At 32.6% G+C, this 14054-nt stretch overlaps 1 protein-coding gene across 1 annotated transcript; it reads right to left on the bottom strand.

Moving 5' to 3' along the window:
* Nucleotides 1-598: 598 nt before the first annotated feature.
* LOC134704971 (uncharacterized) lies at nt 599-6838 on the bottom strand. The gene is made up of 5 exons (XM_063563752.1): nt 6738-6838; nt 3573-3647; nt 2096-2271; nt 1165-1224; nt 599-769 (listed from the first exon to the last, which is right to left on the bottom strand). The coding sequence occupies exons 1-5, from the start codon at nt 6757-6759 to the stop codon at nt 641-643; spliced, it is 462 nt and encodes a 153-aa protein (XP_063419822.1). The 5' UTR covers nt 6760-6838; the 3' UTR covers nt 599-640.
* Between the last annotated feature and the right edge of the window lie 7216 nt (nt 6839-14054).

Genomic DNA, 14054 nt, shown 5'->3' with positions numbered 1-14054 from the left:
AATGGCATCCACAATAGTTTATAAACCAAAAAAAGAATATCACCTCATAATTGGAATTTTAACCTTTTCTTATGGGTTCTTAGAACTTTTTATGATATTTGGTATGCTGTTGATTTTGCCTTTTCCCTGATGAAACTCATCTATTTTAACCATCATAACATCAGTGACCTAGTTACTTGAACAGTTTTAAACTGGTTGTGCCTTCCTTATTTTGTAAAATACATTATACTGGACTGCTTTAAAACTTCTATAACCTGTTTATGTGCAGATGGCTAGAGACATTAGACTGCAGTTATTTTTTTTATTAAAGATAAGATCTGTTGGTTAACTGTATGAATTGGTGTAAGTCATATTGACAAGCCATGTGTGTTGTCACTATTATGAAGCCATGTGTACAGAAAACAAAGCTCCAGCCTCAAATAAAATCTTTTGTTCAACATAGTCCTGTGAAGTATTGTGGGAATAGCTTCAAATTATTTTCCATTTTTAATTTTACAAAGGTACACAGGAACTAGTCGAAATATTTTTTTGATGAAATTTCATTCTGGTATATCTTACCTAAGGAATTTACTTGGCAAATTGATGTAATTGAAAACAATTCTGTTTAATGATATGTTTAATATATCTACTGTCTGTTTGATTATCCTACAAATAGTGCTGCATTTTTGTTACATTTAAGGCTGGAGCAACACTCAAAACGTTTGAACTGTTGATTGAGATATGTCACTTTCCCAGCCGATTGCAGCTGTGCCGGTAACACTGCACATGCCTGCAAAAACAATATGAGTATTGTAAGCATTATCATTCATATTTACTCGCGAAAACATCGTAATTTCAGATTAAAAAGAAAATGTGGTATGAACTATGATTGCCAGTGAGACAACTCTACACAAAAGACCAAACAACAAAGAAAATAACAATGATAGGTCTTTTTAAAGACACAGAAAATAAGGTCTTTAGGTCTTTTTTTTTATATGAAAAAGTTAAAAGACACAAAAAAAAAAAGTGTAGATTGATCGTTTTGATTTTTAAGATTTTACATGTATGTGTCATTTATAGTTTATTATCATCTTTACATTGTGAGTTTACACTAGTCTGGTGATTATTTAATCTTTTAACCATTTATGTTACATTTGACTTTGTCATTTAATTACTACTACATACTGGTGAAGGTACACAGTCCAGGTAATATAATCCACTGGTCAACTGTCCTGTTAAACACGACTGAAAGATATAATTATTATCAATGATAGAACATATGAGTATTATTGATTATAGAGCATAAACTAACATTTAGAAAAAGGGACAACCATTTAGGGTAGACATGGATGGGGAGGTGAGGCGGATTTTGAAAATGAATATCCAGGCCTGGTATGAGCTGAAAATAAATAAAATTGCGTTTGAAAAGTTTGAAAAAATGTATTCTGCAATAATAACTGCAGGAATCAATCGTTACATCTAGGCCCTCAAGTATAGTACAGATTATCAACAAAAACTGATAAAAGCAGACGAGGATAAATAACACATTTTTTTATATACATAACAGTTTCATTTTAATATGTCTATAAAGAAGAGTGGTAATGAATCCTGAATTACATATAAACATATATTGTGCATGTAATCCAGGATTTATTGCCAGTCCGTATTGGAAATATTGGCCTTATATTTACATCATTGCCAGTCTGTATTGGGAATAGTGGTCCTATATTCACATTTGATGTATGTAATACAGCATTTAGAACAAGTCTGTATTGAAAAAAGTTGGATTATTTAATAAAAGTGTTGTGAACTGGCTGTTTCCGTATTGGCACTGGTATAGATTCTCGGTCAGCTGTATCGGCCTCGATCCTACGAGTCTCGAGGCAAATACAGCAAACCTTGAATCTATACCAGTGCCAATACAGAAACAGTCAATTATAACTTAATAACACTATAATACAGATACAAAATATATAAAGTGAAGTTTTATAATCGATGTGAACTCTCTAATAACTGATGGATTGTTTTCTCTCTTACACGTTCTTCGAGCGAAGTTTATAAAAGATAATATCAAAAGGGGGACATACACATGTATATATCTATAACAGCTACTTACAGATCCTGCTGGACAATGCTTGGCAAATCGACAATTGCTTAGGTTCGACAGAAACTTGCAGGAGTAACAAGTGACGTGGTCAGAATGTGCTTGTGTTGTTGGTGACATGGTGGTTGATGATGTAGTAGACGTCATAGAGTCTGATGTAGAAGTCATCGTAGTGTCCATCGGTGTGTCTGTGGTTAAGCAAACAGAAACTGTACTATATTTAGACAATTTTCAAAAAAAACATTAAACACAAACAATCAATTATAATGCACTATTTAATCCACACATGCCCATTCATTCTACCTATTCTTTTCGTGTTTTAGTTATTTTACTGTAATCGCTTGACTGACACATGGTTGTCTCTCTGCGACAAGATGCAATCTGTGAGACATACTCATGCTAGCTAGACTGATAACGGCATGAAGCTATTTCATGGTTGAGTGATAAACATTATGTTATTGTGATTTAGTCCTTTTCGCATTTCGCAATAGCAGCAAGTCAATATTTATTGTTTATATCAAGGACAAGTTTACGCGTTCTATGCAAATTCTTGCATGTATAGCATTATTGTTACTTGGATGTGCAAATATGTTTTCCAGTATCTATTACAATAAACCTTTATAGACATTTTGGTCTTTGAGACTTTCAACTTTCATTCATTCATGGTCAGTGAAGTAGGTTGAGTTCAGTCTGAGTTAAATATATATACATTTAAATAAATGTTCCAGTACAGCATATATTGATGGATGAGGGAAAGACATTTAAAATTACGAAACAAAACATAAAATGACTTCGCTGATAAAACCTTTTAGATTGGAAACATAATTTTGAACTGTTAGTTTGAATTTTTTTATAATAGTGGATTAGGAAACAAGTTATTGCAACTTATATTAATTCCTTTCCATTTTGCTAGTTTAAGTGCTTCCTTGTAACGGCATTAGCCTGCTCTTTTTTCGAAATCTACAAGGGTGTATTTTATGTGCAAGAGATATTGCTCTCTTAACACGGGTCAGCCATTTACCGTCAATTATCTTTTTGAGTTGTCATTTGATCTGAATATTTTTATGTTTCAGAGTTGATTGATTAGCCTCAGAATTGTGTAAATTAAATACATTATATTAAATATCTTAAATGATTTGCATCAATGTAAAATTAATATTTGAATTTTATTGGTCCGTTAGACTTTTCTTGGTTTACACTTCAATCAATAGACAAATGTTTAAACTGTGCTTGTTTAATAGTCATTTGCAATACATATAATGGAATCCTGGAGTTCATGGAAAAAGTAAAAAATTAAAACAGCAAATATTTTGTGTTGATCAAACAATTCTTTTAGAGGTTATTGGTCTGTACACAGTACCGCTTCTTAAAAATATCTTACATGATAGTTCATTAGATTTTTGTTTCGGTTTTGAGTTTTTCTACCCCAGTTAACACACCAATAACCTCTTGAACAAATGTGTTGAAGCATATAGTAAACTTGATTTACCTGGTGTATCAACAACTGCAACCGTAGATGTTTCTGCTTCCACATATGATGTTAGAACACACAAGTAAGCTAAAACTAAAATATATGATGAAGTTTAATCATTATCATCAGTGTTTGGTCACTAGAACTAATCCGCACACATACAGTCATCTATGTTTTATGTTAGAAAACAATCAATCAGTTGCCTTTTTAAAACTAGTAGATTGAATAGCATGAGATATTCACCCTTTTTGTAGAAAAGTATCAAATTGTAAAGACATCTAAAATCATCATACCAAAATATATCTTAATAACATCCTTAAAAACTTTTAGGTTAAACTGCAAACTTGACGATTAACCATTAATGGATTCATCCCTGTTTTGAAGAAATAGTTATTTCATGTACTGTCTATATTGTATATTTTATTCATATACCTTGTATACGAGGGTATATTTGATACTAGGGTATCACAAGCCCAGTACTCTTTTTGTGCTGACATGAATTATCATTCATATGGTCATATTTTATAAATTAACTGTTTACAAAATTTGGAATTATTTGAAATACTAAGGCTTTTCTACCCCCAGGCATATATAACCTTAGCTGTATTTGGCAAAACTTTTAGGAATTTTGGCCCTCAATGCTCTTCCACTTCGTACTTTATTTGGCCTTTTGAACTTTTTAGTTCGAGCGTCACTGATGAGTCTTTTGTAGCCGAAACGCGCGTCTGGCGTATGAACAAAATTTACTCCTGGTAGCTATGATGAGTTTATTTGTCAAATGTTCGTTGATTATAGATATATTTAAAAACACTTAGATCAGTATATTTTGGTGCAAAACAAAATCACCCTCGGTTATTGACGGGCTCAATCTTTATTTTTGTCTATGTTGTGTTTTGTGTTCTGTTGTTTTTCTCTTGGTCTTTTTTCATTTATTGCTAAGATTTTGTAAGTTCTGTGATTTTGTCAATTCCCCGTTGAATTAGTTTTATATTATCAATTTATAAGTCTATGTGCCAAGTAACTCATCAATTTATACGCCAGACGCACGTGTCAACTAAATAAAGACTCATAGATGGCATTCACATCAAACAGTTGGAAGGCCAAATCAAGGATACGAAGTTTAAGATTCAAATATTGGAATTTTCGAAAAGGTTTGGCTAAATATGGTTTTGTCTGCATGCAATATATGAAAATATATTTCCAGACCAAGTGCTTCCAAGTAGTAGTAACTTTACGTTCTCCTTCTTTTTAAAATATGATATAACCAGTGATGCCTGTAAAAAATAATTCGAAGAAAAAAAGGTGCGATGCGTTACCATATGTTTTAAATAATATTTGACTTTACAAAATTCCTAGCAATGTTTTCAGTGATTCAGCAAAATTTCTATAAAAAATGTTTTAAAATTCACTTAAAGAGGCCTAGAGGATACAAAAATTTAAGCAAATATGAAAACATTTTTTTCCCATTAAAACTTTTATTTCTTATACTTTTTGTTATTCTATGATAGGGTACAACAATCAACTTAAAATTCAATTCGTTATGGCCGCCGATGACTTTTTAAATGTTTATATCATTGAAAAAGTAAATTGTAAGCTAAAATAAACGGTGACTCCATTTTTTTCATTTTATTTTTGTATTAGGTAGCCTATATGATAAAGTTCATATATAGAAAAAAAAAAATAACGGAATCAATTATTTGAAAAAAATATTGGATATATACCCTCGTGCCCCCTCATGTACATTAAACTGCAAGCTTACGATTATATTTTTTGATAAGCTTTCTCAACGCTCTTCAACTTCGTACTCTATTTGGCCTTTTAAACATTTCTTGATTCGAGCGTCACTGATGAGTCTAATCTAAGCATCTTCTCGCTTGCAATAGTATTAACACAAAATAATTTTGTACCCTTTAAAAAAAAGTGTTCCCCATTTATAACTAACAGACACATTGACAAGATTGGTCCTATTTTCTTTCATTAAAAACATGGCCAACGTAGAGACAAGAAAATTGTCGCATGGAGAGACAAATCGTTCTTTGTTAACAATCACTCTGATTCAAACAACAAATTCTCTGAAACTGACATTATCAAGATGCTACATTTCTTGAATGACGCACTATTTATGACAATCTACTTTATACAAATATCTTATAAAGTGTCTTGTTCTAAATCTATTATACACAGTTTTAGAAAAATGATGTTTAACCGACGTATGTAACACGACAGATTCTACATATGGAACAGGATCTGCCTAACCTTCTGGACATCACCGCGATTCTTATAAGGGTTGGTGTTGTAATTTATGTTTTGTGTACTGTTTATGGTTTGTGTACTTGAGGGTCTAAGAGAAGATTTGTCTGTTATAACTAGCCCTCTTTGAATAAATAATTTACTCTGTTTATTTTATTATTCTTAATTGTTTCTATTAGAGGACGTGTTTTTTCACTTCCTTTTCAAAGATTTGAGGAAAGTTGTGTACTTTTGATATGACGTCATCAGGCATGGTCGCCTTTTTTCATGACGTCGCAATAAGAAAATTTAGAAGAAAACAAGAAAATTCAACGTCACAATTAAATTTCAACCAATCATTTGTCGAGAACAGATTTTTCACAAGTGAAATATTTTATATTTTCTCACACCGGCCATGAAATGTGACAATAGCACAAAAAAAAAGAGAACATTTCATCTCTGTATAATTACAGCCAAGCAAATCCTGCTTGCGGAGTATAGTTATTGAAATGATAATCTAGATCTGGCATTTCCTATCATGATTCTCTTGATGCAGAATTGCTGCTTACAAGAAAGTAATTGAACTAAAAATTCCAAGTGAGAAAGTTAAAATCATCCCTTCTCAAATAGGAGTCAATTGACCCTTATTGAACATCTGTTTCAAAGATGACTACAAATATGTTTTTGGCGATGCCCCTTCTGGTTGACGTTTCTTCCAGATGGTATCACAAGCCCAGTAGTCAGCACTTTTGTGTTGACATGAACCATCATTGATGTGGTCAAAATTATGAATTTACTGTTTATAAACTTCTTTCGAAAGACTGAGTACGAGTATTTTCATAGATTACTTGTATAGCTTTATTTGGCAAAATCTTGGCAAAAAACAAGATCCTCTATTTCGTACTTTGAAATAGAATACATATTATTCGTCATTATCAGAAGCATAATTCTTACCACACAATATATTTGACGCCATTGTCAATTGCTTGATTTAGAGATAAGCATTAAAATTATGTGACACACAGGTTACATAGATCTTCCAGATAACGAAATACATAGGACAAGTGTAGCAATTATCTGTAACATATATCAAGAAGTTAACAGTTATGCATATAATAGTCCCAGTACGAATGTACTTTGTTTGCTCGAGAAAGTAATACACTAGATACAACACGGAGGAGTTTTTATAACCAAAAAGATGATTATAAATTTACTGTTATATAAACCTGAATTTATGAAATACTCAGGCTTTTCTACATCAAGAATAGATTATCTTGGCCGTGTTTGACAACACTTTGGGGAATTTTGGTCCTCAATACACTTCGAGCTATATTTGTTCTTTTTAACAGTTGTTGATTGGAGCGTCACTGATGAGTCTTTTGTACACAAAACGCGCGTCTGGCGCAAATATAAAATTTTATTCTGGCATCTATGATGAGTTTATTTACAACCACTGGGTCGATGTCACTGTTGGTGGGTGTGTGGCTTTTTTCACCTAAGATATCACAATCTCAGTAGTCAGCACTTGAGTTGACATGAATTGTCATTGATATGGTCATAATTATAAATTTACTGTTATATAGCTCTGAGTTTTTGAAATACTCAGGCTTTTCTACATCCGGAATAGATAATCTTAGCCGTGTTTGGCAACACTTTTGGGAATTTCGGTCCTCAATGCACTTCAACTTCGAGCTTTATTTTGCCTGTTTATCATTTGATGATTCGAGCGTCACTGATGAGTCTTTTGTAGAAGAAACGCGCGTCATTTTTCTGTCTTAGCTTCTATGAAAGGAATGATTTTATATTTGGTCTACATTTTAATAATGTGTAAGCAGTTTGTAGACCTGTTGTGCAGTTACTTCTTGTTTCTTGGAATTTCTTCCTCGATATTAGTCTTGTTAACATAAAGGAACAGGACCATATAAAAATTCCTTAATACGTTAAACTTTATTGTGAACAATAAAACTGCAAAGTACTCTAAATAAAAAAAATCAATACAAAAACTCATATAAACAATTTCATACACACACCATTTGATGAACGCGTAATGTAAGTAAGTATCGGTTCTATCGCATTCTTTAATTTGATAATTATAAGAAGCAGTGTCTTATTTTCGTATAAAAGTAATTGAATTGTATGGCGATTTCTTCTTCAATAATTCTTTTCTTACTTTTTTCTTTTTTAGATTTTGTAATGATTGATTTGCTATTGAGGACTTTTTTACTTCTTGTGTTTGGTCCAAGGAGATAGTTGACCTGATAAAATGTGGTTTTGTTTCGATATTCCATATGTAATCTCCAGTTTTTCTCATGGTTTCTGTTCGAAATGACAGAACACCGTTCGATTCAGTTTTTTGGTTTCTTCTGTCTTTTACATCATTTCCATACGCAGTGACTGTCTGGTCAGAATGAGATTCTACTGTAGGCTGCTGTGAAAGTTCTTTAGGTTTTTCGCCTACATTTCGGTGAATTGTTGTTAAATCATCGTATTTATGGTTATTTGTATCCTTAACCAATGTTAAAGTTTGCTGATTTGACGATGCAATCGCGCCGCAATCGTTTGTATCAGAATAATCCCCATTCATATCTTTATTGTTAGAGTCAGTATGTTGAGGTTGTTTTTTATTGATAGATGTTTCTGTCGCATATACTTTCTTGTCAGCTTTTTCTGCACTGTTTATTAACCTATGATCAAATTGCATACCTCTGTTTTCTATATCCCGTAATCTTACATTGCCATTACTCGAATCTAGAGGTTTCAACTTTTCAGTAACCAATGAATTTTGTGGTTCATTTGTCATTAACTCTGTATAATTTTTCGTCACAACTTCTTCATCTATATTTTTGGATTGATTGTTTTTAGCATCAAAAGTGTTACAAAAAGGTATATTTATGGTAGTATCAGAACTTTTCACATTTTGTATAAGATCGTTTGTAGAAGCTTGTAATGGGTTTTCAAACGTGAGATCTTTTGATGATATTTCTAAAATTTGAGAATTGTCGTCACCCTCTTTATTACTTTGCTTTCTAATGGGTACAAGTTGCTCTACCATTGTAGTAGGCAAAGTATTATTATTGTCATTTGAATGTTCCGTGTTTTGTATTTGATCTGGTGTTGGTATTCCTTGAGGTTCAGGTGATGCCAATGTGTTTTCAAATGTCTGAACTACATACTTTGTATTGTTTTCAGAAATATTGTTTCCTTTTTCCCCTCCTTGTTGTGAAAAAAGTACAATTTGTTCTACCATTGTAGTAGGCAAAATGTCACTAGAGTCATTGTAACTTTCCACAGTTTCTTTTTTATTTTGTGTTGGTAATTTATTAATTTCAGGTGTCGGTGATATGTTTTCAAATGCCATTTCTTCAGACTTGATAGTATTTTCTAAATTTTCGCTTCCTTTTTCATCGTGTTCGTGTTGTGAAAAATGTAAAATCGGCTCTACAACTGTAGTAGACAAAGTAGTATTATTATCGTTAGATATGTTTGCATTTATCGTTAGATCTTGTGTTGGTAATCTTTGAAATCCAGGTGCTGGTAATGTCTTTTCAAATGTCTTTTCTACAGATGTGCTAGTATTTTTAGAAATTTCGCTTCCTTTTTCATCGCGTCCTTCTTGTGAAAATGGTAAAATTTGATCTACCATTGTAGTAGGGTAAGTATCATTATGATCAGTGGAACTGATCCCATTTTTTATTTGATCTTGGGTTGGTAATCTTTGAAGTTCGGGTGATGGCAATGTGTTTTCAGATGTTTTCACATATGTTTTACAATTTTTGGAATTGTTTGCTCCTTCTTCTGTGTCTTTTTGTTGTGCAAGAGATATAATTGGCTCTACCAACGTAGTTTGTAAATGATCGATATTGTCGTTAGAACTCTTCGTATTTTCTATCAGCTCGGGTGATGAGTTTGTAGTTATCTGAACTACAGATATGCTAGTAATTTCGGAATTAGCACTTCTCTCTGTTTCGCTTCCTTGTAACAAAGATGAACCTTTCTCTATTGTAGAAAGCAAAGTACCATTACTGCCATGTTTTTTCTCGTCACAGTGACTGCCACTACTTGCAGAAACAGGACTCGTTTCGGAATAATATATATCAGTTTCACCAGTCTTCAATTTGTCTTCAACATTTTTGTGGACAATTAATATATCACTTCCGTTCTGCTGAACAAATGACTTTTCTCGTTTCCGTGAACTACCCATACCAACAGTGAGAGCTGTTCGTATGTCAAATATAATTCCTCTTTTTCGTGGCAGTGCTGTAATTACAAAATATAACTTACTATATTTTTTTATATTAAATCTAGTGCAATATTTTTAATAAGTTTTCAAATATTCATTACATATTATTGGTGAGTGAAAGATAAGTAGAAATTTCAAAAATTATTGTACCCATTGCAGGCAATTAACATTGTCCTCCATAGTATCGGTCAGAAATCATTACTTTAAATAAAGTTCGATTGAACAGGCAGTCAAGATATAGTGTTATTGAAATTTCTCATATTACAAAAAAAACTCAAATATGTATGCATAAATCATAGCAAACAGAAATCAGGTAAATATTTAATTTCTCCATAATTTATTTTTCAAAAAAAAAGCAAGAACAGACATGTTTACATATGTTAAAAGGCTTATTGAACTTGAATAATGTATCTATAAATAAAAAGATTTGAAAGATTGACAAAATAAGAACAACATTTCACCAGAAATCAAATGGCATGGAACTAAAGGTCACTAACTGTATGGCTGACAACAATAAGCATAACACATACCGCATAGTAAACTCTTAAATGTTTACCTTGATTTTTCACGCGTACTCTGCCTTTAACTTTCTTCCACCAATATATAAATGCAGCAATACCAACAATAATTAAAAACAGTACCACTACTAAAACAACAGCTATCACCACTGTATTGCTTGACGATTCTGGTTTAGAATATTATGTGTGATTATTTAACAGAGATATAAATGCACCGCCCCAAGTCCATGACGACTTATGCATATTGATATAAATAGAATGCCTTCATAAAGAAAAGTGAAACTAAACATAAATAATTACCAAAAATTACACGAAGTTTTTATAATTATTTTAAGCGTATAAGGAAGATGACCAGAAGGAAAGGCTGCATTAAATAAAAATTCGAGTGAATGTTGATATGAATGATTTTGCTAAATACATTAAAAAAAATGAAAACCCTTTTCATTATTATTTTTCTTTTTTTTCGTATTATCTGTTATTAAAAGAATGAAGAAATTATGTTTGCAAATGCTCGTGATAGATACTTATCGACTTATCGTCTTTCCCATTACATAAACATAAAACATCTGATTTAATTACTGTTTCTTTTATGTTTTAATGTGTCATTCTCTTTTTGTTTTTCCTTCTGATGAAAGACGAGATATTGCTGTAAATAATCATTAACATTTTGTAGCAGAGGAGTCCGATATCTAGCTTTAACACTCGGATCTGAAGATCATTCGCCCGTGTATCCTCTTCATCTTATATAGTTTACATGGAGGGAAAATAACCAGCACATCAACTTAAAGAAAGTTTTATCTTATCTTTTTTCGTAAAGTTAATTGTCTTACCCGGACTAGAACTTGTGCCTTCTGGTTTAGGAAAACAATTGGATTCTTTTGAAATAGCATTGCCTAGTTCAATAAAGTATGAAACATTAGATATAATATAGACAATGGTGTTTGTGTCGGATTTTGTACCTTTCTTAAAGTTATTTAACCTAACAATATACTTGTCTCATAATATATATGTGTCTCAATGATCACGACCACGTGAATTGAAGTTGGTGAAAATTTGAAAGCACACCAAAATCTTAAATACAGGCATTAAACCGTTTAATACTGTTCAAATGTATAATATTGTGTAGGCGATGTACGCTACTGCATCAAAGCAAGCATCTTTATTTCAAATGAACATCCAAGCAGTACATTCCATGCATATAAAAATATATCCCGAATTGTTCGTTTATTGTCATGCAATGCTTGGTAATTGATTGATGCTTAAATGGAAGCGATATTACCACGGATGGTTAATGGATTATCATCATAATGAATCAATGTTTTGGAAAGATTTACAAACGTCTTCACAATTTGGTTGACCTTGATGTATATCCGTGTCACTGTATGGCTACACATATGTTCCAATTGTTCTAATAATTCTTTTATTCAATTGTGCCATCACTAAATGCAACTTACTACAAGATTTTTACATGTATGAAAATTATAGCGGATGCCATTATTCAAGAGGGAATGCACTTATTTCTCTTTTCTGTTTTTGCTTTGATATCTCTGTTCTCTCTTCTGTAATCTTTAAAACTTTGCTAATTTTTCTCAATTCCTTATATTTCCCGTTTATCCTCTTTTCCCCTTTATTTTATAAAAACAAATTCCCCTATATTCCGGTTTCTATAACTCATATAGTTATCTTCTTGTCCTTTTATCTTTTTTGGATAGATGACTAATTCATTGTCATCGGCAATCATACCACACCTCTTTGCTATTATAAAGATACATTGTACATGCCTTTAATTCAGTACGCAAGACGCAGAAAATGTTTGTTTTAGTCATAAATTGAAATAAATATGTAATACATCTTAATTTACTTACCATTAGGAACGAGATACAGTACGGCCCATATGACATCGAAAACATTAGGGTATAATTTAGTTGTATCTGGCATTGTATATGCTGTTTGTTCTTTATGACACACTCGTGCACGTTGAGAGATAGTAACATTAGCACCATCAGTACTTGTAATCTGCAATGTAACAAAAAATCAGTGAAAACCATCTTAGGAGTAATCATTATGAAAGATAAACTCATCATAGAAACCATGATTACCATTTTGTATTTACGCCAGACGCGCGTTTAGTCTACAAAAGACACCAGTGACTCTCGAATAAAAAAAAAATTACAGTTAATATATAATTATAATAATATGAATTATAATCTATGTACACACAGAAGTGCTGACTACAGGGGGGGGGGAGGTGACAGTCTCGTGGAATAAAAACTCCAGACCACTAGCAGTGGCATCGACCCAGTGGTTGTTAATCGACTCATCGTATATACCAGGATTGGAATTGTCATTTATCCGTTTCAGATCCGTCCATCATCCGTTTTATCCGTAATACGTCCGGTAGAAGTCCGCTGGTGAATTTATCTTTCAGACCTCCAACGGATGTATAAAGGAACGGGTACAAAACGGAAACGAAACGGACGAGTACCGTACAAAACGAACGCCTAACAGACGTTCAACGGACATTTTATCTGTTGGACGTCCGTTCAAAGTTTTGAACATGCTCAAAATTTTCCATCGGACAGAACGGACGTCGACGGATAAAACGTACGCTTAACGGACATGCAACGGATATAGACGGACGTCTAACGGATAAGAACGGACGTCTTACTGACATTAACGGATTAAAAAACAGTTATCCGTTAGGCGTCCGTTCGAGCTATCCGGTAAGGTGTGACCGAGGCTTTAGGTAGAAAAGCCTTAGTATTTCAAAAATTCAAAGTTTTGTAACCAGTTAATTTATAATTAAGATCGTATCAATGATAACTTTTGTCAACACAGAAGTGCTGACTACTGGGATGGTGATAGTCTCGTGGAATAAAAACTCCAGACCGCTAGCAGTGGCATCTGATCGCCCTAGTGGTTGTAAATAAACTCATCATAGATACCAGGATTGAAATTTTGTATTTGCGCCAGACGCGCGGTTCTTCTACAAAAGACTCATCAGTGACACTAGAATTTTTATTAGTGACCAAATAAAGTATAAAAGTGTACGGAATTGTAAACCGGTGTTGAAAATTCACATCACGCGAAAATATGACGGGTTCATTTCCTATTATTGGGTCTTTCATGCAATTCCGTTCAAACCTATCTCAGCATATGTAAAGACATGAAGTATTCTTTTCTTATAAATGATAGTTGTTGTCAACACAGAAGTGCTGGCTACTCTCTGGGAATATAAACTCCATCAGCAGTTGCATCGACAGTGGTTGTAAATAAACTCATCATAAAGGTATCGGGATAGAAATTTTGTATTTGCGTCAGACTCGCGTTCGTCTACAAGAGACTCATCAGTGAAGTCAAATAAAAAAAATCAAATGTCAAATAAAGTACGAAGTTGAAGAGCATTGAGAGCCAAACATTCCTAAATCTTTGCCAAATACAGCTAATGTATATCATTGGTGTATATTTAAATAAATTCTTTCCTGGATTTGAAAAAAAAACAAACTTTTTAAC

Source organism: Mytilus trossulus, chromosome 2, assembly GCF_036588685.1.
Source record: "Mytilus trossulus isolate FHL-02 chromosome 2, PNRI_Mtr1.1.1.hap1, whole genome shotgun sequence".
Lineage (NCBI taxonomy): Eukaryota > Metazoa > Mollusca > Bivalvia > Mytilida > Mytilidae > Mytilus > Mytilus trossulus.
Note: the sequence above shows the minus strand (reverse complement) of the source record. Positions and strands in the feature narration are given on the sequence as shown.

Bases quoted from the DNA above. Each gene is read 5' to 3' on its own strand.
- LOC134704971 (XM_063563752.1), bottom strand. From the start codon at position 6,759: ATGGCGTCAAATATATTGTGTG. The intron at 3,648-6,737 runs GTAAGAATTATG...CATATATTTTAG, and splicing joins GGCGTCAAATATATTGTGTG to TTTTAGCTTACTTGTGTGTT. The intron at 1,225-2,095 runs GTAAGTAGCTGT...TATATCTTTCAG, and splicing joins AGCATTGTCCAGCAGGATCT to TCGTGTTTAACAGGACAGTT.